We start from the raw sequence: 27,637 nt of genomic DNA on the forward strand, positions 1-27,637 counted from the left end.
AATTTCTCAATTCCTCTCCCCTCTATCAACAGTATGTCTTGTGGCCTCCATTTTAGCAAAATTGTGATTTAAATAAATACAAATCAAATAAAAAGTTTTTTTTTTTTTCTTTTGTCAGGTGTGCTTCATGGATAGACACCTTTAAACTATAATGTTTTTTACCTTCTACTATATAGGTGCACGGAAACTCAATGGGTTTTCGGGCCCCAGACTCCTATTAAGCTAGAGTTAAGGGGTGAGGACAAATTACATTTTTGGGTTTCAGAAGTCCTCATCTAATCAAGTGGATATCAACACTGGCTCATTTCAGACCTGAAGACAGTTGGACCGACTTCACCAACGTGATCTTCCACAACAGATAGGTAATAGAATGTGGCATCTTCACTCGAGGGCCGCAGGAGTGATACGAATTCACCCTACCACCTGCCCATGGTCTTTGCCACGCTTGTTTTCAGGATAATGAATTCCTACAGGCAGGCTCTTTCAAGGGAACAGCACTTCAACACACTGCACAGCTGCAGCATTTCAGCTGCTGAAATAATTCTAAAAAGGCTCATTTGGCAGAGGGACTGCAAGAGGAATGATCATTCTGCAACTCCTGAAAATAAAATTTGAAAAGTTCTGATACCTTCCCTGAGCTGAAGTACATGAATAAAATTGTGGAACATGTGACATGATTGCAGAGAAAAAATATTATCTTATGCTGGCTTATGCTGGCTTATTTTATAATAAACCCCGTGTGAAGGATTGATAAAACATCATGTGCAGATGTTAAATAAAACGGGTCCAGAAAATGAGTTTAAATTTTATAATAGCAGTTGTAATAGCTTAGCACAAATCAGAGTGTACTGAGAAGTGGCTGAGTATCCCGTAAAATACATATTCTGTGCAAAATGTTGCTGCCAGCAGTTTGATTGCACACAGTTAAGAGGAGGAAGCAACAAATGTGCCTCGGTTTGTCAGTCTGAGAGCTTTCACAGACCAGAATCGGGTGTTTTTAGAGGCCAGTGCTTCACTACATCTTAGGAAACATCAAGAAACACCTCTATTCATGATGAACACTGGACGCCATCGAAGCCGTCAATCAGGAGTGAGTCTTAAGGCCTTAAAACAATATTGGTCACGCCCCTGCCCCTCGTCAAGGTGCAAGTACATCCTTCACTCTGTCAATTCTCTCCATCGCCTTCATCTGAGCTTAATTTGCCCCTAATAGGTCAATTTGTCACACTATTGGTGTGTGGAGAACTTTGATGGACTGTGATTAATCTGTTTCAAAATAGCTTTGTGGTGTAACTACTTTGTATGTGTCTGGTATTTCAATGCACTCAACTAATTCACACAACGCATTTAATAATTTTAAAGAATATGCATTGCTTGGTATGCTTTTTTAAAAAAACTTTCCTCATCTATCTGAAGTATGAACTTCGGCAAACAGTCATTTTGAATTTGTTGTGCAATCTACATCCACTGTATCTATTATCTTAGTTAGCTCCATAAATTCACTCTGTACATCACAGATGTCAAACTCTGGCCCGCGGGCCAAATTCAGTCCACATTGTAATTATATTTGGCCCGCAAAGCCATACCAAATGACTATTAGAGCTGGCCCGCCGGGATAGTCTACAGTGCATGTACTGCTAATTCAACAAATCCCAGAATTTTCTGATGGTGTTTTGGCACGAAAATCACAACAGGACCCATAAACGCCCTGTCCTCTGTGTACAGTAGTCATAGCGACCTTAATGCTAATACTGGCACTCTGCTATTGAGGCAGAAAGCAGGATTTTGCATATGTGCAATATTAAGTTATATATTGTATAGTATTAAGCTATACTTGTTCCATATTTAGTTTTTAAGCAGAACTTGTTTGGGTCCATATGAAAAGGTTCATTGTTATATCTGGAGGAAGATTTTTTTCAATAAATATCAATGTTGGCCCACGACTTCGTCCCAGATTTGAATTTTGGCCCACTGTGTATTTCAGTTTGACATCCCTGCTGTACATCTTTCAGTTCTTAAGTGCCCCTCAAGACTTTTTATATTTATATCCCTGTACACACCAATAATGGCATATTTCTCTGTCACATTTACTGTGCAATTATCAACATAAAATCTGCACACAGGAAGTGTCTATTTAGCCAATTCCAAACAAAACTTTTACTTGTATTTCTTTTGACACTTTTGTGTCATGGGATATATTTCTAAAGGCCTGAGGTAAATTACATAGATGGTATGCCTTTTACTGAAGAAGAATCATAAATGTTTATTTATGGTGTCATAAGCATTACTGAGTTAAGACAGTAAAACTTCGAATCATGCCACAGAGCACTTGGGTTATAACCTGTAGATTTAATTGAAAGCAGAAGTTTTCAAATCTTGCCACATGAGAAGAAAACCATGTATTACTCTTGATCAATAAATCCCACATGTAAGCCTTCCTTTCTTTCCCTCTTTTCCTCCACTATTTTCTAATTGACACTTCCACTGAAGGGTTGAATTTAAGTTATGCAACATGTTCCTTGTAAGTCCTGCATAAATCACCTGCTTAGGCATTCCTTAAAAGGAGGCCATAATATCTAACCAAAGGCAAACAGAAAAAGAAAAAAAGAGCTATTTTGAATTCATATTTGAATATCTGTTTTTCAGCCCTCCCCATGTGAATCTTATTTTTGTAATTTTTACGAGAACCACAACTGGCGAGACAGATCCCTATTTTTCAGCATCAGTTCCTCAAAGCAGTCGAAGAAAAAAAAAGGATAATTACCACAGACCATTATTTATGTATGACTACATCAGTTAATGAAGGGCCACAGGGAAGATACCGGAATAGCAGTTAACATAATATCAAGTAAATTAATTAAGAAGTAAATGTTGATATTTAAGGAGCTTTATCAGAGAAGGTCATGACATTACCTCCGAAGAATTTTGCAAACTAAATGAACATCGTCTTTTGTTTCTCCCATTGTTGCCCAAACTTCTTTGCATGACACTGAATAAACAAGTCTTGTGCTTGACCTTCAAAACTAATAAGGTTGTTTTCTGTTTGCATAATTGTGCCATTTCCCATAAAATATGCAAAATATGTGTATCTGGATAATGTGGATTTTAGACTGACATAGACTGATTTTGAAGAGACTGTACATGCCCATTCAGTAAAGATGAGTACATTTTTCCATACCAATATTTACATTGCTATTCCTCTAAGAGAATTCATACTATCTTCCAGACATATGGGGTGAACGGATTTAGTCAGAAAATAATGCAGCACACACAAACTGTATAATGAACACAGACATCTATTGACTGAAACATTAGCTAACCAAATGCATTTTTACATTTTTGTGAAAACAGTACCCCAAATTAATGATCCTATAAAATTATTTATATTGGCATTATTTTGTGGCATAAAGTACAAGAAAACTGAAACAAACACAATCAAACAGGGGAACCAATAACAATAAATAGAACAAATTAGGGAATACACACAGAGGTGCCTATGCAGACAGATATGAAATAAAATACAAAGCTCTATACAAAATACACAAAATAATGTAGGTATAGAACGGGAGGGAAGGTAAGGGGCTAATAGTTTGTAAACTTCCAGGACCAGGAAGTGCTTATGAGAACTGGAAGGTACAAATAATGACCAGACAGAAAATATAACAAGATGGGGCACAACTTGTGCAATAAAAATACAAAATTGCATTTTCCTGACATCTTGACTTGTGTTCCAAGATTCACATTTATATTTTTTCGGAATGACTCAAAGACTTTGCCCTTTGCTCCGTTCAGGACCTGGGACAGCGCTGTAAGTCCTGATGCCCAAACTTTTCCGTGCTAAGTTTCAGAAATCTGCCTGTCGGCTCTTATTGTTCTTGAAAAAAATGCTAGATTAAATAAGTTATCATTGCATACACTTGAGTAGACTTGTATCCGAGCTTCTTTCTGTCTCTTTCTCCCTGCAGAGGCTCATGGAACCCGCATGTTAATGTCTCAAAAAATCATGTTCTGGTAATATTCTTGCCATATTATGATGTTCTTTTATGACTTGTCGTTTCTGTTAGTGTGACCAAGAATTTCAGTTGAGCTCAGAAGCGGTCACCACGGACGATACTCTCTATGTTTTAATGGCGCGTGGCCCGTGTAACTGTTGTAACTGTTGTACTGGTGGTAATTGGCTTTTTAATAAAAGTCACTGTCTGTTGTCATGCAATGCAATGTGAGGGCCGAAGGGGTAAAAAAATCCAAGCTCTCTTGGTCTCTGCTCAATTTACCTTGTCAGAAAATATAAAGAAGCCCAAACTACACATCTCCAAAAACTACACACTAAACCCATAGATTTACAGCAGAACATACAACATGAAAAATCCAGTATTGTTAAACCACACCATAAATCTCCAGAGGGGAAATCCATCTCAGGATTACAGTAGCTTTTTGTGGGCAGAGGCATCATAAAGTGCTCCATGGATCAAGTGGAGTATGAACATAAAACATACTTAAACAATATACCTCAAGAACAATGTCTCCAAACGTCTTAAAAGTAAGTCTAATAATTTGGGTATGAATTAAGTTTGATACATTACATAATTCTGCAAGAGGCCGAGAATTCTAAGGTTTCAGGCTACACCATCCCATATATGCCTTTTTAAATTTTAAGTTTAGATAGGGGCAAATCTGTAAAAACCCTGCATTGAGGTGAAAAAAGTCTCTGAGGCAGGTGCCTGTCAGTGGAGCTCTATGGGAAATGACAAGAACTTTAAATTGCCTTTTGAACGTGATGGTAAGCAAGAGAACAGCGATCGAAGTCGGTCAAAGTCCATCAAATGTGACCTTACAAACAACCCCTTCAAGTTTGCTTCAAAGATGATTCGCGAAGGCACGTGTATTGATGGTTACAATATTAAGATTGGATTATAGTAAATGAATTCAGAAATAGATCAGCGAAACTCTTCTTGGTATGTTCTTCGGGTCATCTTTGAATTGACACTTGCTTTTCTGTGTTTTGACTTCTGAAGTTTTGAATGTCTGTAGTGCACTTCTTTTTCAGCATGAAATTCCTCGGCTCGTCCTTCATTTGATAAATTACTCAGATTCTTCTCTTCCTGTGTCTGAGGAGGTGAAGCTGCCCAATGAACCGCAGCTCTCCTATCAGAGAGATGGAAGGAGAACCACTGCGGGGCAAAGCTTGAGATATCGACTGTGCAAGGCTCTCAATGTAGTGAAGATCGGCCACCTGGCTGACCTGCCTGGTCAATGCCAGAAGGGCCAATCTAGTTAGTGGGCCTTGAAAGCCACCACCAGCAAAGTAAGACACAAATTATGGTGAAAGAATTGGCCTGCTGGGGTATTAGATGATGGAATTTGTCATTTATTCGTGGGCTACCCTGTCACGAATCCTACAACAGGCTGCTGTCAAATGTGTGGCGTGGTTAGCATCATCATCATGTCCTCCGGTAAAATAAAATTAAAAAGATCTCACGGCAATTAAGATTGCGTAGCATATGAAAGGGCTAAAAAGCAGCAAGGTAGAGCGGAAAAATAATTGCTTGGAGTGAAAAAAAAATCATCTTAGGCCAGTGCTGCAAAATATTTTAAGATTATGCAATTACTGATAAGTAATGTATTCATTGTAGCCTTCAATCTTGCAAACTTCAGCTGTAGTAATTGCAATAGCAAGCCTTCTCCCTTGAGAATGGATTAAAAATAACAAAGGACTAAAATTATTCAATAATGACTTAAAAACACTTTCCCCTTGCACAATCAAAAGCAACCTGTTAAATATATGATGCTTCGACAGCTTGAAGAAGATGCAGGGCTTTGCAAAAACTTAGATTCTCAAATGAATATGTTTCCTTTGTAAAACCGTCCCTTGTTCAAAAAGCAGCACAGACAGCTTGTGTATTTCTAATTTTAATTTTAATTACCACAAATGGACATTGGAAATGAATACTTTGTGGTTTATTCACAAATTGATATCAATCATGCAAAAAGGGAAAGTCTTATTCAATCCAAGTAAAGCTAAAAGAACGAATATTACAATTGAATATTTGGTGCAGTGTATGCTCTCTTTCGATAAAATATTGACATAATGTCTGGCAACTCAGACAGATGCATCAGGCACTAATTTGTTTTAATGACAGCGAACAATTGTCGGGAAACACTCCATGCAGGGTTCCTGGTTTGATTCCAGCTGAGGGAGTGTGTATGTTCACCCTGTGTCTACATTGGATTTCCTGCAGGTTCTCCAAAACCATGTAGTATTGACCAATTGACCAATTCAAATTACCAAGCGAGGAGAGTGAATAGCTGTATGTCTGAACTTGTTGCCCTGTGACTGACCGGCGACCCGTCCAGGGTGTAGCCTGTTTCTCGCCAACTGGCTGCTGAAATTGGCCACGGCCCCGCCGGCACAACAAACAATGAATGAAGGAAAATCAGACGGTGCTGCGTGAAGTAACTGAAAGAAAATGGCATGGGTGTTTGGGAAAAAAAAAAACTTGGATTATCAATCATTTCAATATGCTCAAGCAGCTGTCCCGTATCCTCGGAAGAGTCCTAAATGACAACAGCTGTGTTCACGATGATAAACGAAAACCCGAATGTCCCTAATTAGTGGAATCTGTTGTTTGTAGACTGTTTGCTGTCATTTTGGAGGTTTCTCCAGCTGACGTGATTAGTGGTTAAAGGAAGTGGCTGTGTGCTGTTGACTTTCAATTGATTTACCCCTGCGAGCACATTTTGTCGATCTTTTTGAATATTGTGCTTTTAGATTTCTTATTTTTAGTTGATATATTGTTGGCATTACTTTGCATATCTGCACTCTAATACCTGCTCAAGGTGTATGTGTGTGTGTGTTAGGTGATAATTGCCATTACTGAATGTTGTCCCTTCACCAAACATTATCCTGTGCCACCATGCATCAATATATCATTCAAGATGCTGAGAAGAGATGGAGCAATAATCTCTCAATGAAGGGAAGATCAACAGAGAAGCCTTCACACTATCTGTGTTGACAGAATGACTTGACTGTGATTTTACATCGTCTGCAAAATGTAAGCTCACGAAGCTACACAAGAATTGATTTTCAAGAATGAGGAATCAAACAAATTCAAAACAACTCGCTTTTTCCTCGCTTTTTTAGTCCCAGTAACTCGATTCGTAGATGAATCGACCAGCTCTGAGCTCTTAGATCTCTGCGGGTGACATGAAATATGATCTATGGAGATGGACAGCGGGTTTGACCCTTACTAAAGCCATGCCATCAGCTTGTTTTCTAAAGAAGCACAGTAATACGAGAGGAACATGACAGCATTGTTCTGAACCGAGCCCTTGACCGAGAACGCGGGCAGATGGCGGTTGACTGTACTGTTTAGGAAACGTGTTATATAACTGCCATCCAGAGACAAGGTTATATAGACGTGATGCAGTTTATAAGTGCAACAGATGATGAAGTTAAAGGAGAGTCCTTGAACCTGATTTATAATCTTGGGATTACAGGAGCTCCACCCTTGAACCATGTTTTTTTTTTTTTTTTTTTTTTTTCTGAGTCGCATAAAGTCTCAACCATGCTCTGAAACGAGTTCTGGCGTAGTTAAACCCCTCCCATAAAATTTTGTTCTCAGCGGGTAGCACTTACTGCAATTTATTTTATCAGTCATGTTTAAAGTCCAAAGCTCTAAGCCAAAAGAGACGAGTTTTTGCTCAATTGTGGTTTGAGTGGGTGTCAAAGAAGAAAGTTTTATCTGACAAATGGTTGTACAGCCTTCTTTTTCTTACTTTCACTCACAGGGAAGCGGAAGTATTGTAGCAAAGCTATGTGTATTGTTTTTGTATACCTTGACCAGAGTTGTAGACCACAATGAAAATGCAGACAGTAATTGACCACAAGTACCTTGCGGTTCCTCAGAGGAATTTAGTTGCATTTGGTCTGTATTTCAGTTATCATTTGATCATTTTACAGATATTGTGAATAGAATTTTTATTATTTTTGTGAAATGAAATTGTTCAGGACTGATGATCTGGATGCGATGAGGCAACAAGTCATTTGATAGATGGGACGATGGAATATAAATGCAGCCCACCAACCTTTTTTCCTTTGCCTTTTGTGGTTCAGAGGCAGCCACATTAAGAGCTGAATTGCCTCAGTGGGGTTTTTCTTCCCAAACTAAAGGGGGCGAATCTTCAGCACTGATGGCCTCTTTTGCTTGTGAAAATGGTAATATTTAGACTTGCAACAGAAAATCATTAGCAGTATCTATGAATAAAATATGCGAAATACACAAGCAATAGTATCCATATTTGTTGTAGAAGAGGGTGAGCCTCAACAGATATTTGTTCAGTTCAATGAGAAAGGTTGCATTTTTTTTTTGCAGATTTGGCATCTACTTAAAGGGCAATGTGTGCATTGTATTCAGTCTCTTATTGGAATATTATAGGCAGAGATTTATATAAGCATAATATCAATATATTAATGCCTATATTCAATAAATTTAGCTCTTTTTGCATTTTATGGCATATTGAAATTCCCACAGTTTTAAAGTGCCCAGGGTGTTTGCATTGGTATACACATACACAAACAAGAAACACGTGAGAAGCATCAAGAAGCTAAAACAACTGTAATTCCAGCCACAGTATGATTCCCAATTTCCAAACGCTGCAGTGTGCAAAAATCCATTTACAGTCAGCATATCTGCTTAGTGCAATGTTGATATTTGAAGCATATGTTGTCTGTCCCAGTAAGAGAGGGAATCCAGAGCAGCTCTGTGATTTGATTCTGCGCTGAATGCTTGGCTACTCAGAGGAGCATACAATAATTTCCAGGCGATCATATGATCCACAACATCCATTTAAAATCAGTGTAACTATCCAAATTGCATGGAAATCTCAGTGGTAAAGCACATTGTCAAATTCCTTGTTGCCCCTATGCGCTGCAGTTCATTGCATACCTGAGTAATCTGTCTGGTTTTGTCAGGCAGACGATGTGAATAAACATCAATGCAGAATGAAGGATGAGCTGAAATCGGAGTAATTATTTATTTGATTTCCACCATTTTTTTTAAAGATGGCCTGAGTTTTGAATATAGCAACCATGAAAGGAAAATTCATTTTACTTTTGTTTATTTCTCTTTTAATTTTTTTGCAAGAATGTTTGAGCCCATGAGAGGCAAGGCTGATTTTTAAGAAGAATATATATTATGAAAACAATTTCATTATTCCAGGTTAGTTGTTCTTTCCCTATGCCTACATTGTGAGCACAAGCTGAATAATATGTTGGAACTTAGATGAGTAAAAGTGCAAATTATAATGACAATGAGAGCAGTAGTTAGGTAGTTGGCTTATCAGTTCGTAACTGAGCTACAGACTGTGACTGATTAGTTTTAATCTACTGATGACGTATTGCTGCAAAAGCACACATGCTTGGTGCTCTACTCATCCGACAGGTTTTTTTTTTATTTTTGTATTACAGACGATTAAAAACACACTCACGAGGGAAAAAAGAGAATAACAAAAAAAAACAAACACTGAGAAAAATATCTGCCAAACATCATAAGTGTGTGACAGCCTCCACTCTTGTGGCCCCAATAATGAAGACAAAAATAAACCTTTAGAAATCATATATTTTTGCTGAAATCCAACCCTGTTGGCCCAACTCTTATGACTCATGGTCATGGCCAAATGTACTTTTTGAATTATTACTTAAGATTCACGCAGACTAGTCAGCACCTGAACACTGAACCTCAAGATTCCCAGGATTTGATATGACATAACAAAACTGTCGAGGTATTTGTGGCTCCCGGGCCTAAGCCAACATGACAAGCATCTTTTGGCTGTCTGATATTGATTATAAGTTCCTCCCTGGAAAAGGACGCAGCTGGGGTCTGATTTTCTCTTTTCTCCTGATGACATCCCCAATACCGACCAGAAACAAACCGAGCCAGAGGATTCAGAGAATCCAGGTCGATCTCCTATTATCCTTTTGGTTGAAATTTAGAAAATGATTGCGTTTTAGATAACAAACTTTTTTTTTTTTTTTATCAGGCTTTGACGTTAGCGGCTGCTGATAAAGGTCTTACACGATATTCCAGCAAGATTAATATCGAACTTCAATGCAGAGCTGCTCTGTGACATGGCACTCGTCCAAAAATCCATGTGCAGGGCATGTATGGAAAAGATCAAACATATTCTAATCACAAAAAAAGATCAATGTGTCCAAAGCTTAATCAAACAACCCCAGCGAGCAAATCTCCAACTGTGACTTACATGATATAACAGACTTTGTTCTACTTGCCACGTTAAGCAAATTGTTGCCTAAAGGTTCGGTACAACTTTTCTAACAATGGTCTGAACTTCACGGGAAAAAAAAAAAATGCAAGGAAAGAGGACAGAAACAAAAACAGATTTAAATAAGCAAGTCGAAAAACATACTTGAGAAGTGAAGAACTCGTCCGCCAGTCGCTGAGGAGTTCCACTGTGCCACAGCTAAGCTTGACCATGATGAATAAGCGGCTCTCGATTATTCTTTTCTTTAGAACTGTTTCCTACATTGCTATGAGTTCTCTCACAAGGACTATGGCAAAGTCTAGGCCAGAGGCCTGTGTTACAGACACAATCAAATCAAACGAGTGATTGACCCCCTGAGAGGAAAGGCAGTTGGACAGAAGAGTCTTGCAATAAACCAATGCCAAGGGGGCCCGGATCGGAGCCCGACAATTAATTCAGTCTGTCTTTCTTTGTTGAAATAGCAGAGGAGAACTTAACTGAAGAAAAGTCAGTGGTGGACCATGACGAGTTAGTCTATAAACTTTTATCAGTACAATGTTGGAAATGACCACAACCTCCGCATATGGGATGACATTGCTTTGATTTATCAGGCCGCTAGTCAAACTGAGCTAATTGGTCAAACTAAGTTTGTAATATCTTTACCTATTGACAAAATAACCAAGTCCTAAACCCCAGTGTCGAATGTATAGCCTAGATAGCTTGAGATTAATATAAATGATCCTTTTTGGGGATAAATGGTCTCCACTTTTACTGTGCTTTCACACTTTGCTGTTTTACTCTGGATTGCACGCCCATGGTGCCAGAGTTGCTCTGCAAGACACTAAACAGACCGTCTGGAGCAACTTGCAGTTCAGTGTGTTGCCTAAGGACACCTCGACATGAAGAAAGGAGGAGCTCGCCACTGGCGGTACAGCCGCTCTACAAACTAAGCAACAGCTGTGCAAGGGTTGGTAGGTATTTGGTTATTTCAATGTCGTTTTAAAAGCTAACCGCTGCCCAACTCAGACATGTGAGGTAATCACCCAGGATACTTCTTGGGAACTGTTCCTTTTGCCCAGTCAGGACATTTTTTGAGGATTTTGAGAGTGTTTTTCTTTTCTTTTAGAAGTACTGGACATGCATGTGAAGGAACAACTAATTTTCTCTACTTTTCAGCTCACAAGCCGGTTGATATCTCCATGTGCACTGACTACACCTAAGTTAAAGATATGGTGTCCCTAGGAGAAGTTATTGTAGTTCTGAGGAATAGAAATCTTTTTGAGCTGTTTTCTGATTACAGGACTGTCTCAGAAAATTAGAATATTGTGATAAAGTTCTTTATCTTCTGTAATGTAATTACAAAAACAAAAATTTCATACATTCTGGATTAATTACAAATCAGCTGAAAAATTGCAAGCCTTCTATTATTTTGATATTGCTGATTATGGCTTACATCTTAGGAAAACTCAAAACTCCTATCTCAAAATATTTGAATATCATGAAAAAGTATTTTTTGTTTTTTTAATTGCATTACAGAAGATAAAGAACTTTATCACATTATTCTAATTTTCTGAGACAGTCCTGTACATTGTCTATAGAAAAATTCAGGGTCCCTTTACAAAATGTACAAAATGCATGTGTTGATACAGTTGGGATTGGATAAACTAATTTTGGGCAAAGAAAATAATGTAATATGAGTTACAAGTTGTGCAACACAGTGATTAAAAGATAGGGTGGACCATCTCCACTCTCATTGCAAAGATTTGTTAACTAACTTCAGTTAGGCTTTATTTCTGCTACTATTTGAAAACAAAACAAAAAAAAAAAAAAAACTCAAGACACTTTTCATTATATGCAGGTCTGGGATCCTCTCTTGGTTAAATTTCCCAAGTTAGCACGCACTTGGTGAGAGTGGTGATGAGAAACTATCTTTAACAGAAAGATAGCTGGAGCAGAACAAAGAATAATAAGAAAAACAGCACCCTCTAAGTTAATGTTGAGAAACAAGTTTTTCATAACGTTGAACTTCAATTTAAGGCCTGTTTTCTACTGAAACTTCTGCTTGTATCAACCATCTCACATCTCACATGTAAATGTGTAAATTGAAAATGTGTCATTTATAATAATGTGTAAGATGCTGTGGTAATAGGTGATAGCCCTGTGACATAAAGATCGCTTTAGGACGACTATTTAAACTGACAATGGAGTGCTACCAAATAAATAGAATCACATTCATCAATCCTTGATTGTATAAAAAACATATACATATTGACCATTGAAGAAAACCATTTTCAAGTCAGACTTAAATTATGGTTATGGTAGATGCTTCCATTTTAAACAGGTCAAATATAGTGAAGTACAACCATTTACCTTCCCAGTGACAGGATTTATTCACTGTACAGGATCTACCAATTCCCATTCACAAAAGATGTGACTTACAGACTGAAACCAATAGAAATGGACACTTTGAATTATCCTATATTGTGGGATTACCCTGTCAGAGAGCTCTTATCTTCCAAACTAATAGGATGAATTTTCCATAGTCATACTTTTGCTTAATATTTTGTTGACACCCTTTGCGCAAAATGTGATAAAACTGGTTACTTGCATTGGATTATGTGTCCTGCTTCAGGCAATGTTAGTGGTAATGGTGATATTGAACATCAAAACATTGATATTAGCCAGCCAGACTCCCCCTCTGTGCTTTATGTCATCCGAATAATATAGTATGCTGATGGACATAATCAAATTTTAAGCTAAAAAAAAATCCCTTCGGGCTCCAACTTTCCATGGCCAATATGTGTTTCTTGATATTGATGATTCTCCAAAGGCACAAAGACATTTTCTCTAAACTTATGTGATACAAGGCCAACAATTTACTTCCTTGAAAAGCGGTTGATGGTCTGCAAACTAGCCAGAGCTTCAATAAACATTGTCACTGTTTTTTTTTTTTTTCTGCTCAACATAAAAGTTGCTTGTGGACCCAGTGAGGATTAACTGGCATGAGAAAATAACTTCCTGTGAAATGTATAAGCTGTAACAGCTAACACCCCATTTACTTTACACCCCTCAGTCTTGTGGAAATAATCAAAGCACCTTCTGGTTTCTATTCCCCTCCTACAGGAACAACACATTTCTCGTCACCGACATAAATCAATAAAAGAACCAAAGGAAAATGTGAGGAAGGAGTCAATAGTGCATTATCCCTCTTGAATTTAATGACGAATGAGAGACACTTTGGAAAACATCCAAGCTTTTAATGATATTGCAGTGAAACATTGCACTTTTGAAAAGTGCAATGTTGTCTTGACACTGAAAATGCTACCATTGGGATTAGGTTGACACCGAACTGACGGTCTTCAATATAGCAACATATTTAGTTTCCAAAATCATCTATCCAAATATTCAACCCTTGGGACATAACTATAGATTTTTGAATTTTTTGGAAAAAAAAAAATGTATTCAGATATTCTATACACAAAACTATATCTGCAGTGTTTTTTTTGTTTCATCTTGTTTTTCATCAGCGAAGGGAAAAGTCACTCCTCTTAAATGAGTTGCCCAGTCATCAGATTCATAACAAGGTTTGATTGCAGGAGTTACTACATCCCTGATTCTAATGATAATACTGTATTTCTAAGCTGCACATTGCATATGGTCATATTTTTCTTCCATGATACTGAGCGCACATAAAAGGATGTTCAAGTTGCGGTATCTAAATTCCAAAAGAGGTGAATAAAAACTGGATTAATGTAGCTTTACTGAATATTGCCTTTTCAAGTACGACACTTGTCTGACATGCATGATAAGGTTCCAGTCAATGTAAACACATTTAACTGAAAATGAATAATAGGATCTCCTGCAGCCCGTGAGCTTAATATCTTTTGGGAAAACTGTGCAATGCTACCTAATAATGTTTTATCTGTCATTTAATTTACATGTTACCTTTCTAGTCAGTGACACAGCTGTAGAGATGGAGTCAAACAAAGACTTGCATTAGTTTATAATCCATTCTGTCTTCATGGACTCCAGGAAGCACACAGACCAGCTAATTGTGTTTGCCTGATTAAGTTTTGTCTCCCTGTCTCACCATCTATCTTATATTTGTCCAAAGATATTTAATTACATTAAACATAAAAAAGCAAACTGGGATATTAAAGAGCACTGCCTTTGATATGTGCAGACAATTGTATTTCCATTGGTCCACATCAGTGTCAGTCTGATTGATCAGCGTTCAGAATATCCTTAGGCTGTCTCATTTCCTGTTGGATGGCTTATATAATGAGATCTGGAAGGAGGTCTGCTTCTTCTTTCTCCACTGTGGCATCTGTTGTGAAACATACAGACATCTTTGGGTCGAGCCAAGTGTCTGCCACGCCACTGGCGTTGCAACTTGGTGGCTTTCAGCTTGAACTCGATTTTCCACCTAAATGTTGCAGGTGGTTAAGGATTCAATGACTTTGTGAAAGACAATGGGCGTGTGGTCTGATGGGCATAGTGCCGCTACTAATATTTTCATAACCCTAGGCTCCCTTAATAACTGAATGCAAATTATGAGAGATTTTACATCTATGAGCAGCAGTCATATCAAGAATTATATTTTTCCTTGTACCAAAAATAAAAACAGCATATTACAGGCATCAGCTCAACTGTTTTCAAATGTCCAGTAAGCAAACATATCTGAAATGCTTTACATGCTGAATTGCATTGCAAATGTTTTTATTTTCATTGTTTCTTTTAAATCTGGATTTTTTTTTGTATATTTGGGTACGATGTTATTGAGTGTCGATCATAATCATTTTAAAATGTTTTACATTCCGTTGCCATCCATGATTCATTTAACCCCAAATGCACTTTATTCAAAATTATGATTAGTTCTGAGGACTTTCAAGTTAAAACTAGAGGCTATTATAGATATTATTTTGGGCTCATCTATGCATGTGCCTTAAAAGAAATCACAGCTGTGCAAAACTCTAATTCCCAACCCAACCATTTTTATCTGTGGGGCAAAACCTAGAATTTATTGCAGACGATCTCAAATCGGACATAATTTATGCATATTTTTCACAATCTCTCGTGATGCAAATGCAGAATTTGCATCATATGTTAGGATGCACATGCATGTATGCATATGGAGTGCGGGATATATCGGAAATGATCTAGTCCATTTGCACCAATCAGTTCCACTGTCCACACGTCAGGTTCGTTTTTACTAGTTATTTGAGGTCTGTCTAGTGTGACGACACTCTAAGAAATGAAATTTGTCATTGTTATAGAAACTCCCCTGGCAGAGAGCCTGAATTTCACAGAACATTTCCAGAGACAGATTTATGTTGCCCACGATTTAACATGTTATAGATTTGAAAAGTGAACATTGTCACAAATCCCTGCCTGTTTCTCTCAAACCCCCAAATCTGTGCTGTAAAAGGAAACATGGATAAAGTGGCAGCACACACTGGTTCAGAGCCTGTACTGGCTCCCTGAGTGGATTAGTTGAGTTTATCAGCTCCAGCACACTGTGGCACTCATCACATGCACACTGCTTTGGAGAAGTGGCTGCAGAGAGTACGGAGTCCCTGGCCTTGGTCGATGACGGACTGTAGAGTATGAGCAGCGACAGCCAGTTAGAATATCATGAAACGGTTTCAGACAATGTATTCATGGTCACATGTTGATTTGCTGTATACTTTGTAAATACCCGGGTGAAACTCTGTGTACAATGATACTTTGTTTTTTTTCTCTCCAATTTAACCAAAATCAAATCAGTTATCTTTAATTATGGGAAATATCTGTTGAATATTGAGTATTTTTGCACATATTAAAAGCCCTAGCCTTGAATAAACTACCTTTCATCCAAGGGGATTCCTCAGTTTTGATTGATATGGGCTGTTAGACGGTTTAAACAACGAGGGGTAAACAATCCCACAAAGCCTTGAGTGACAAACTCCAATAATCAGAATCTTACAGACAAACCTCAGCTAACTATAGGGTTTCTGTATTAACTGTGAAGTCTGAATGGATGAGGAGTTAAACAGATTTTGTAAGGCAATGAAAGACAGACGATAGACGGATCTCCCACCCAGTCGCATTACAATAATGAAAAAACTCAAGAGGCAATAAAGGTTTTATAAGACGTAGACGGAGTATTCCTTAAAAGTTATTGTATTGGGCATATAATAAAGAAATTTAGCCTGAAAAAATATTCAAATTAAATCTGGCTGTATACCGAGGCTCTTTTCTTCAGTTCAGATAAATAGCAGCAGGTTTCTTTTGCACAGACAATCCTTTCTAATAGGATCTAGTAAGTGAAATTTCAAAATTGGTTGATAAATGGTAAATCAGGAGTGGATTTCTAAAAAGAAAAAAAAACACAATCTAGTTTTGCTAAACTGAATGACTGAATGTGTTGCTTTCTAGCCAATCACAGCAGGGGATCGAATTGCCTGAACCATCCTGGGAAAAAAAAAAACAATTCAAGTTTCATGTTTGGCTACGCCTTTGTGCTCATGTGACAAACTGTGAAAAAAATTTTTTTTACATAAATCATATAACGAAGTAGTTTTGTTCACTAACCATAGCCATGGAGCTCTAGAAAAGGTAGGAAGGTTTGCATTTCAAGGCTTTCTACCACAAAGTTCTACAGAAAGTAAATCTTTGTTCTGTCCAACTGAAAATTCAGTTACAGAGGGTTGGAAGTGCTATTTATCTGAGAAAAAATATTTCTTAGTGGAAAATATCATGGATTTTCTATTTACTACAGGTCTTCCATACAATAAGATTTACACAATGAATGAAAAAAAAGCCCTAAAATCATCTCTTGTCTGTCCTCTGCAGAAAACTGCAACTTGGGTTATTACATGTACACCCCTTAAATCAGATTTAGGGATTTTAACAGAGACCATCTGGTTCCCGCAATACATTTTTGGTTAATGTCTTTGTCTCAAATGAAAAATAAAAAAAAGGGAAGAAAAAAAAAATTGGTGTTACTGAAAAAAGTAACAAAATAAAACAAAACAAGAAAGCCTTGTGTTTCAAATAATTTGAACAATAAAATGTCAACCATTTCAATGTGGTGTTTAAGAGCAAGTTGTTGACCAGTCTAGAAATTATTCACCAAAAAACTTAAGTGTAGGTATTTATATATATATATATATATATATATATATATATGTATATGTATATATATAAAGTGAGATGGTCAGTTAATATACTGTATATTTCCAGGCTACAACAACAAATCAAAAATTATTTTCTATTGACTCCAAAATGGAAGAATAAGCAGAGGCAGTTAGAAAAAAAATAAAAACCATACAGTTTGATGTTATCGGTCATCACAAAGCTGGGTTAAAGCCTGACTTTGGATATTAAAGCTTCCTGAAAGTCCCCCAGAGCTGAGTTTATCTTGACAATACAACAGCTCTGCCACTGTTCTCATATCTAATTATCCATGGCTTATAATATGCATAATCAGCTTTTATGATAAATTGACCTGTGCCTGAGAAAAAAAAGTCATTATTATTATCTCTCGGTTGCAGTTGAGATGTAGATTAAAATCATAAATTTCTCCATGCCTTTTTTCGATTCGAGGGCTCAGAGAAACATTGTTCTGCAGCAACTATCATCAAACATTCCAAGCATGGCTGATCGGGATTACAGTTTGCCTTTACCTGTCATGGATTTATACCTGCAAGATTATGTGTTTTTTTTTGTTTGTTTTTTTTCCTGTCTGTTTTTCTTGTCAATGAACTCACATGAACATGGAGCTGTTGAAGTTATTCCCCTGGCATGTTTTTTTTTTCTGTAAGCCTGTTACAAGTGGGAGAACAATGCAAGTGCACAAGATTTAGTTTATACTGTAACTGGCTGCAAGGCTGCAAGGCTGCAGTGTTCAGAAAAATATGTCCATATCGTTAGCTAAGGTCTTCTCTGCTTTTAGATGGACGGGGTCACCTTGCATAACCCCTTGCTAAGAAAGTATTTATATATTGCATAGGAACAAAAGTAAAAGCTTAAAGCATCCAAAGAATGCCATTATTTGAAAACCACACTGTAATGAGCCTTCATTTTCCATGTATCCATAGCTTGAAGCTTTAGTGTTACACAGTTTAGAGAGATTTATAAATAGCGATTAACACATAGAAAAAGAAAAAAATATAAATTGCCTCTTTATACAAGGTGTCAACGCCCTAAAAAGTTCCTGGTCTGACTTCAACATTAGAGGGTCCTGGTGGATGGCGTTTTGAGTCCGTACAAGCGTCCTGCATACTCAGTCGTGTAGTTGCGAATACTCTATATTTAACCATGTTGGATAGAATGAGATATTTATATTTATCATTTGTTATTCATTAACATACATATTAGTATTATGCTGTTGTAACAGTCACTGTAAAATACTTACTAATGCCTTACTCTGCGTGACCATATTAGAAACAATACTACTTGACTTTATTTACAAAACTTAGGCACTGTATTATATCTACATACACATTGGCTGGTTTTATAAATGGAGAGTGACTATTCTTGTTGTATTAGCACGTAGGTGTTTTGTAATGACCTGCATGAAGCTAATATGCCACAAATAAACATGTTAATACACGCTGCAAATATGTGTACCTTTATATAAAGTGCCTCCGTGAATTCTCCTCCCTTAAAACTCCAAAATGCACATTCATTCACTTTCTACTCAATGCTGTAAATTTAAACCAATAGAATTTCAAGTGAAAACACTTGAAACAAAAAAACACAAGTGTGATTAACAGGAAAGCAGCTTATGGGTTTCCTTTAGAACAAGAAAAGGAAGCAATTTTACAAGCAAAAAAAAAAAACGCCTGAAAATATATAGAAATGCAGAGATATTTTCCAGTTCATGGATTTGAAAAACACCCAAATTTCGGTGTGTATAGTGTACTTTAAAAGACATCATTAGAACTATATCCTCAGCAGAAATGCGCCATGCACACATTAGGTTGAGCCCTGTGTATTTTAACATTTAATGCTGGTTTTGAATTAAAACCTAATGTTTACTTGGTCTAATTCAAAAATATTGAGTCGAATGGATGTAATATTTTTGTTGATTTGACTGAGCAATTCCTCGGGATTGCATAACTACTCATTTGAATGTGATCATACCTACAATACATAGGAAATGCACTTCTACCATGTAATAAAACCCCTTTCCCCCAAGAGGAGCTGACACATGTGAAGTAGATTACGTCCCCCTCTTTACCCCTCCTTTTGCCAGCCCCTCTTTCCACTGCAAAGAAAGAAATCATTCAGTTTCAGCTCTTTCTACAAACATCCCCCTCCCTTCCAAAGGCAGACAGGGGAACAGACGACCACACTCTCCAGCCAAAACCATAATTGTGTGTGCCTTCCTTTTTTTCTTTTTACTGCCGAGATGAAGAAGCGGAGCGAGTTTTTGTTCTCTAAGCTTATGAACGGTAGTCCTGAACCCTCTGGGTGGTTTTGACAGAAACAGTGGAGGTTGCAGACTTTACCTATGAGTTTGGTAAGTTTATTTTCATGGCTTTTAAAACTTTTGGTCTGAATCCGACAAAAGGCTTTTTCTTCATCGATGCCACTTGCCAAAAATATTTGGTATTATCTGCCAGCACTTAAAATGTTATGGCCTCATCATGTATACTTAATAAATAGTAATAAAGCTAATTGAATGAAGTATTGGAAAAGACATTGATTGTTTTTAAACTGAACAGATTAGGAAGTGAGGGGGATGTGTCTAGCTGGCTGAGTGCAATATATTCTATTATCTAAAACAAGGATGGAAGCACAATAATTAACCTGCAAGGCCTCGCCAAGTAGAAATTCTTTATGCCCAAAGACCTTGTTGTCATGACAACTCTGAAACTCTCAAGCGCCGTGACACCTGTGACAAGCATCTGGTTGGACCTTGAGTTGCAAACCACTACATCTCGCATTGAAGATCAACATTTACATGTCTTGAATACAAATTATTATTGAGTCTACAAATTTATATTGTCATTTTATTGTTTTTTCTCTTCAAGTAATTTGTTGTAAAAATCTCCTCCCAGCGAGTTACCTTTACCACTGTCTGTGTAGATATTGACAGGGCATTTTAGCAAGTATTCCATCACCAGTAAGGTACAACCAAAACAACTCGAATTTTCCTCTAAATTGAGCAATCAAATGTTGTCAGAAATCAGTGCCAAGGCTGGCATTTTCAAATATTTTGTCCCAACCACAGTCACTAGAGCATTTATTCTTCACTCAACAAATCAATGAGGGCCCTCTATTATTTGACGATTACAAACAACATTGAATAAGAATTCAGTCCTGCAAAAAGGTGTTCCCAGTGCATGGCAAACTGCCTTTCTTCTGCAGACAAGTTTTGGCTATTTTAGGACAAAATAAAAGTCAGCTTATAAAAGCCACTTCCCAGTGACAGAACTTTGGCTTGAAAAGCAGGGAGGCCATTGAGAGCCAAGCAGAGTCTAATACAAACACTGCATCCACTCAACCATGGAGCACCGGAGTGGAAATTGTTCAGACATTTTCCCAAAGACAAAGACAGCTACCCCTGCCAATCTGCGATGGAGAGAGTAGCTTGTGCGTGTCTAGTTAGTGGCCTTTTTGTGAGACTGAATTAATGTCATTAAATGTCCTTTGACTTGCGGCTTTTATTGCTGGAATGATAATTGAGGACAGAGACAATACAGTTACACTTTGGGAAGAATTAAATGTCCATTTGTCTGCACTCTGTCATTACTCTGAATATGCTGTCACTATGTGCCCTGAGGGTTCCATTTATCAATCCAAATAAGTGCAATAAAAGTTCAGAGTATTAAAGACTTTGGAAATGCTGTGCTGTAGGTCTTCTACAAAAGGTCTGTAAATGTTTTAAAGATGGAAATATGTTTGAAGGTCGGGCCTCACCAACATGTTTCAATAATAATATGAATCTGCTAAATAATGGTTTGAGTTTTCACAGTATCTATGTTTATGTAAAGGTGCTTAAATGAAAGCTTTGTTGATCGAATTTTGCGTGCAAAATACTACCTTAGTATGTATACATACACCACAAACTTGTAATTCGGGTAAATATGAAAATAAACAGCCAACACTTGAATGTCAGGTATATCACTTGTTATTATTCCAGTCCAAGTCAGGCTCTGTTCTTAACATTTGCACACTTTATGGTGCCCATCTTATAAGTGTTCACAAGGAAGTGCTATTTATTTGAAACTCTGCAAACAATAAGGATTGATGAATAATGAAGTGTTTAATGATATAAATGTATTGTCATCATGGCCATTGTAACAAAGCAGTGATGTCAGTCTTTCACACCACGCTTCAAATTATTTCCCTAATGCTGTGACTTAAGTTGGCTACATTTTGTAACTCCTTGTAGTCTGAATTTTGCTTTATTATACTTTTTACAGCAGCTGCATCCTATTTGAGGTCACTATTTAGAGTAATCAAAAACTGAAGGAAAGGGAAGTTTGGGACATAATGCAAGCAATCTTGATAAAATTGACAATTTTTCATTCCTTTTCAAACAAAATGGTGACGTGGAATCTACCAACTTCCGCTTTGGTTAAATTGAAAGAGTTCCAACACTGCCTTAAAATTAAACCAGGTTACAGTTGATCTCAAATGTGCCTCAACAGCAGTGAGAGATCTGTATAACCACTCCCTAACAGACTTGTTTTTTTTTTTTTTGTTTTGTTTTTCTTAATGTGTTTCCAGATGCAAAGGGCAGAACTATGGAAGGAAAAAAATTTGAACTTAAGAAAGGAAAAAACATGTTTATATGTATATAATTGCTGCAGAAGGGTGGCCAGTTTGGGATCAAAAATACACTATTTGCTATTTGTTAAAGTCACACCATGAGTTAAAAAAATTTAAAAATTTTAAAAAAGCAGAAAGACATTTAACTTTCTACTCTGACATGTTACTTTCTTTGCCAAAAGCAACATGAGCACTGTCAGCTTTTACAGCCTCACTGTGACACAAAGTGGTATCCGCTAAATCGAACCCCGACCGTAAAGTGTGAGGCCCTGCCTCTCCAGACAGAGCCAGAGCATGAACAGCATGTGTTTTTTTACACTAGTGGTTTTGAAAAGTAGTCTTGAGATCCCAAGGAAAGCCATAGTTTTAATGCTGACCTCCTCCCGAGATGCAAAAGTTAATGCAGGTTTAGATAAATGAAAGACGAGATAGTCCTCCCAACATCAAAATAAATTCACTGGTTGTTCTTAAATTGTCACATTGATATAAAAGACTGCAGTGTGTTAAATTCAGTGTATATTCATGTACAGTATGAATTGGAAATTCTGAAATATAATATTTAGGTTATCATATTATTGAGTAGTACCAAAGACTAAAAAGATGCCTCTAATTATTCATTTGGAAAGATCATGAAATGTGTGTTTGTCTTTGAAACATGACTGTTTTTTTTGAATGAATGAATGAATGAATGCATGAATGAATGAATGAGTTATTGATCCTCAAGGGATATTTTGTGTGTTGTAGCAGTCGAGCTGCTGCAACAGGCTGCCATCTTAGAGGAAAGAAAAAGGTGAAAGGAGAGAAGGGGAAAAAAGGCACTCCAAAACTAGCCTCCTGTAGGGGGGCACAGTTTTGGGATTAGGAAAAAACACCTCAGCACATAGCAACATAACAAGACATTATAGATCAGACATGACAACAGTACGCGAGACTTGCACGTGTGGGAGGGGAGAGGGTGTTGGGATGGGGACGGTGTGGCGGTACACACACTGGAGGCCCTGCACGCTACCCAGCAAAGGTGCTCGCAATGGCCTGTGTGCTGCTCTGCAATGAGGGAAAGGAGAGGGGTTGGGAACCAAGAAGGCATTGAGTCGAGGGAGTGTGTGCATTATGTGTCTTTGTGTTTGCGTATATGTCTCTTGGCATAATAACTATCAGCAAAATAAAACATTTGGCTTAAAATATGAAGACATGTTGAATGTGGATGGGAAGTACCATCGTGAAACTGCGGTGAGCGGGTCTTTTAATTCACAGCTCAATCTTGTAAAAAGTGTTTAATAGACCAATAAGCTAGAGTAGCTAGAGTAGCAAAAAAGTGCTATTTAAAAAGGTGATAGTGGACAAGGAGGGTCCGTACTTGTTATTCTCCCAGTGTTCTGAGCCGCTGCAGAAATATTGACTCTTTAAAGATTTTTTTTGAGACGTACATTTCTGATCAAAATAAATGTGTTTTCAATTAAATGATGCCAATAGATTTATATTCATTTGAGTGTATGTGTGTTCTAATATGGTGTGTGTGTATTGTATTATACCGTAATGAAAAATACCATAACTATGTATGAATGGATTGATGACAATTCACAAATTCTTGCCTGTCTTTTCTCACAATGCCACTCAATAGCATTGTTTAATGACACTTTTATAGCATTGAATAAAAGCCCTTATTGCAATCTAATAAATTTAATCTTTTTTTTATTGACAAAAGAAATTCTGCGTTACCATTTGGCACATTTAAGCAACATCAAAACTCTCATCTCAAGTAAGAAAAGAAATAATTAAGCATTTTTGAAAACTTTCCTTCAGGATGCCTTTCAAGTTATTAGTAAAGATTTTCAATGTTGTTCAATGACACTAACCTTCTCCTCTTTCCAGGTTAACATGTGGCGTTGCTGGATGCCCTTTGTCTTGGCCTGGGTATCCATGGCAACCCCCACTCTCTGCCAAAGCAGCGATGGTGACTGGGGTTCAGGTTTTGACATTTACTCCACAATGATAACCTCGAACGGCACATTCCAGGCAGCTAGCGATGATCCTGAAAGAATGAGAGATCACCATGACTGGGTGGCATTGACAGCATCCTCACCTATTCTGCAAAATAATCAGCAGCCAGATCCATGTTCTGTTCACTTCAGTACCAGCAAGACGTTATCTCGAAGGCTAAAGGCCCAGAAAGAGGAACTGGCCTATTTAAAGGCCATCCAGCATGGAAACAAGGCAGTGATAGAGAACCTACTACAGTTTGTAGAAGCAGAGCTCGGAGATCAAAACTACGAAGATGTGATCAAGGAAAATGTCCTCGGAATCCAAGATGACCAAAAGAGCTGCCAGGAGGCGGTTGAAAAAGCTGAAGAAGATCTAGAGGAGAAGCTGGAGGGTGATGCAATTGGGGCCCTTGCTCAGATTACAAGGTGAGTCATTGTTTCGAATAATCACCTTCATCGTCTTCAAAAGAGCGGCACATATCTGCTTAGCTAAATGCCTTCATTTTTCCAGAACAGTTTCCGCTTTGTTTTACCGATGCATTGACGACATCTGCGAATTATCTTCTTTTTTTTTCCTTCTTTGAATTACAGTCACCCTTTATAGATCACTTTAAAGGGACAATTGTGAACATCTGAACAAGCTTGGTACAGAACCTCCAGAAGGGAATTCAGTGTAAACTGTAACGTTATTTGTCCTGACAGGCAATTTCATATCTACACTTACAGGCTATCTATAGATATATTTCAGTTCAATAGTGTAAAAAAAATGGACTGCTAGAAGCAGGAATCTAAGTTCCAGGGGGTTTTTCAAGTAGAAATTGCACCCAGTGAATATTGGACTCGGTTCCAGGAAATGCTTCTGTACTGGCAACGTGCAGATGTTTCAACATTTGGTGTACATTTGCTTTTCCAGTCACCAGCCAATACTTGTGTCCTGAGGAAGATATGGAAACATGAGCCCTCCACTAATATTGTACATTTCTGGAAACATTCTTTCCTCTATTCTTTCTAAACATGAAATATAAACCAAAAATGTCCCTTTTGCTTTTAGAGAGACGATAAGCATCAGCGGTGCTTGGTGTTGTCAAAAGTTGAGGTCATCTGATATTCAGCGGTACCACTTAGAAATCATGGTTGTTATTTATTTTAGGTATTTATTTAATAAATCATTCATTTAGAATTATTTCAAAATAGGCGACTTTTGCTGTAATGGCTGCAAAATTTAACAATGCATTGACAAAAAATTTCTAAAATGTACTAGTCAGGTTTTTTTTTTAATCATTTTTTGAAGTTATTTTAACCCTGGGATTATTTTGGAAAACCTTTTTGTATAAATGGTAAATGGTCTCCACTTATATCACACTTTCACACCTTGCACCTCCAAAGCTCTTAACGCTGGATTACATTCACCTATTCGCACACCAATCACACACACACCGATGACAGCAGTACTGCAGTATAAGGCGCTGACCAGACCATTGGGAGCAACTGAGGGTTAAACTTCTTGCACAATTTGGCATGCAGAGAGGAGGACCAGTGGTGTCGATCTGCCAGCCTTCCAGTTCAAGGGAGATGCCAGAACTATCAACCCAGCCACAGCTGCCCCATTATTAATTCTAATGACACCTATCTTCATTCACTTGATTGATTTTTTTTTTTTTTTTTTTTTTTTTTTTTTTTTTTTTCAGAAAATGTAAGCCAACTAATTATCTGAGAAACAAAAAAGAAAAAAAAAAACAACTCTTAAGAATACCTACATCAAGCAAGAAATAAGCTCCAAATTTACAGGATTTAACCTTAAAATAAACAACAGAAAACCTGGAAGCATACGTTTTTTCCCCTGGAAAAAAAATTATCAAAATAACCATTCAGGTAACATTTTATTGGACGGCATAACCCAAAATGCACAAGGATAGAGCAGGAATCCTAGGAGCTTAGTGAATACACTGGGGCTGCAATTTCTCATATCAGCATTCCATCAAACTATTTCTAGTCCTGGTACTTTAAACTTAAGTCATGTAATGTTGTTTTAACAAGAACCACATGAACAGTCGAAGCCCTCGTAATACATACTTTTTCTTTTTTTTTTTTTCTGTCCACATTTGCCCGTGTTCTACGTCCCATCTTTCTTCATCCAATAACTGGGATTCTTAATCTGGAGCAGATTCAGAGAAGAAACCTTGGCTTTTGAAGACATGCTTCGCACTGGATCGGATATTGCCAGCCGTCTGGAGAGTTTGTCAAAGGCCCTGCACGCTTCATTTACAAAGCAGCAGAGAGACATAGGTAAAATACCCCATTAGTTGGGAAAATATGCAGAAATACTGATCAGATCTGGTCAGTTTCCTTGTAAATGGTTTCCAGTCCTTCAAGAGAACTAATTTCTGCACCAGTTACTCACTTTACAGCCTTAGCTGCAAAGGTTTGGGAGAAATGATCGTGCCAAAAAGATGCAATAAGAATGATGAGAGGACATTTACTTAGAATAATTGTGGAGTTATAGAAGATTATTCACCATCGATAAAAACATTATTTTCTTTCCACGCACTTTTCCTGGAATTTGAGGAGGTCTAATGTAACAGAGTGATGTAGTTTCTCAGTCAAGTGTTTATACATCAAATCAGAATGGCCTCCAGAGAACAAGAATATGTCTCAGAGGAAGCAATAGATCCTCTGGCTGGTTGCATGGTAAGGACAGAGGATCATTATTTCTGCCAAATAATAAAAAGGCATTGGTAAAAGTATTGGACTGTGGCTTAAAGCGGATTATTTAGTTTTGGAAGGAAAATCTGTGAAAGAAAGAGAAAATATTTCATATCTTATCAGAGGATTCCTGTTATTGAACGCATGCATGAACCTACAAATATTTAGCCTCATTAAAGGGACAAATCCTGACACTAATTATAAAGTCAAGATACAACTGGAATGAATGCGTTATGATTGAATAACTGTCTTTTTCTGCAGAACATGCGAACATCCAAATGATTTCAATTGAAATTTGAATTTAGATTATGCAAATCATGTTTAGCCTTTGTGTCCAGGTTTTTTTTTTTTTTTTGCCAGAGTTCATATATGTTTGCTTAAAGCTATGTACTGTCTTCTTTTTTTAGTGTGTGATTGTTATATTTAATCAAACTCTGTTGTTAATACACCGACTTGTTTAAAGTTTCTGAATATGTCTTTTGGGTTTTCTGTTGCAATAAAGTATGAAAAAGTCCACAGTTGGTGAAAAATGAAATCAAGAATAAATGAATAGTTGATAAATCATGCACAAATGTTTCACTAAGAAGGAACTGAGATCTTTATTTCATTAAAACAAAACAATATTTGGGATGCAAAAAGTAAAATAATGGAAACATCTTCCTGAATAAACCAAGAGGTAAAAGAACCAGGAACCAAATCAAGATAGATTTTAGTGAAACGGGGAGGATGCTGGAGCTCAATTAAAAAAAGAAAAAAAAGGCAGCATCTGTGCTCGCAAGGAGCTGATTGGAGTATTTCAAGGTGATATCTCCCAATTGTTGATTTTTTTTTTTTTTGTAATACATTTCCAGCAACTTTTTCTACAGAGGTTTTTTTTTTTCATTTTTTTTTTTTCTTTGATCCATTCACCTTTTTAATATCACTAA

At 37.2% G+C, this 27,637-nt stretch overlaps 1 protein-coding gene and 1 long non-coding RNA gene across 2 annotated transcripts in view; one reads left to right on the forward strand and one right to left on the reverse strand.

Moving 5' to 3' along the window:
- The window catches only part of LOC147222734 (uncharacterized), a 51,413-nt gene that overhangs the window by 23,230 nt on the left and 546 nt on the right, over window positions 1-27,637 (reverse strand). Inside the window, exon 2 of the long non-coding RNA XR_015107687.1 lies at window positions 23,883-24,058. This is a non-coding gene — a long non-coding RNA (uncharacterized LOC147222734). The remainder of the gene's footprint in view (window positions 1-23,882; window positions 24,059-27,637) is intronic.
- LOC147222735 (uncharacterized) lies at window positions 19,660-27,098 on the forward strand. The gene is made up of 3 exons (XM_086167023.1): window positions 19,660-19,768; window positions 23,899-24,434; window positions 26,173-27,098. Exons 1-3 carry the CDS (start codon window positions 19,760-19,762, stop codon window positions 26,309-26,311), a joined length of 684 nt encoding a protein of 227 aa, XP_086023149.1. The 5' UTR covers window positions 19,660-19,759; the 3' UTR covers window positions 26,312-27,098.

The sequence above is a fragment of the Fistularia commersonii genome, chromosome 20 (genome assembly GCF_037954325.1).
Source record: "Fistularia commersonii isolate RoL2024-O1a breed Wild chromosome 20, RoL_Fcom_v1.0, whole genome shotgun sequence".
Taxonomy (NCBI): domain Eukaryota; kingdom Metazoa; phylum Chordata; class Actinopteri; order Syngnathiformes; family Fistulariidae; genus Fistularia; species Fistularia commersonii.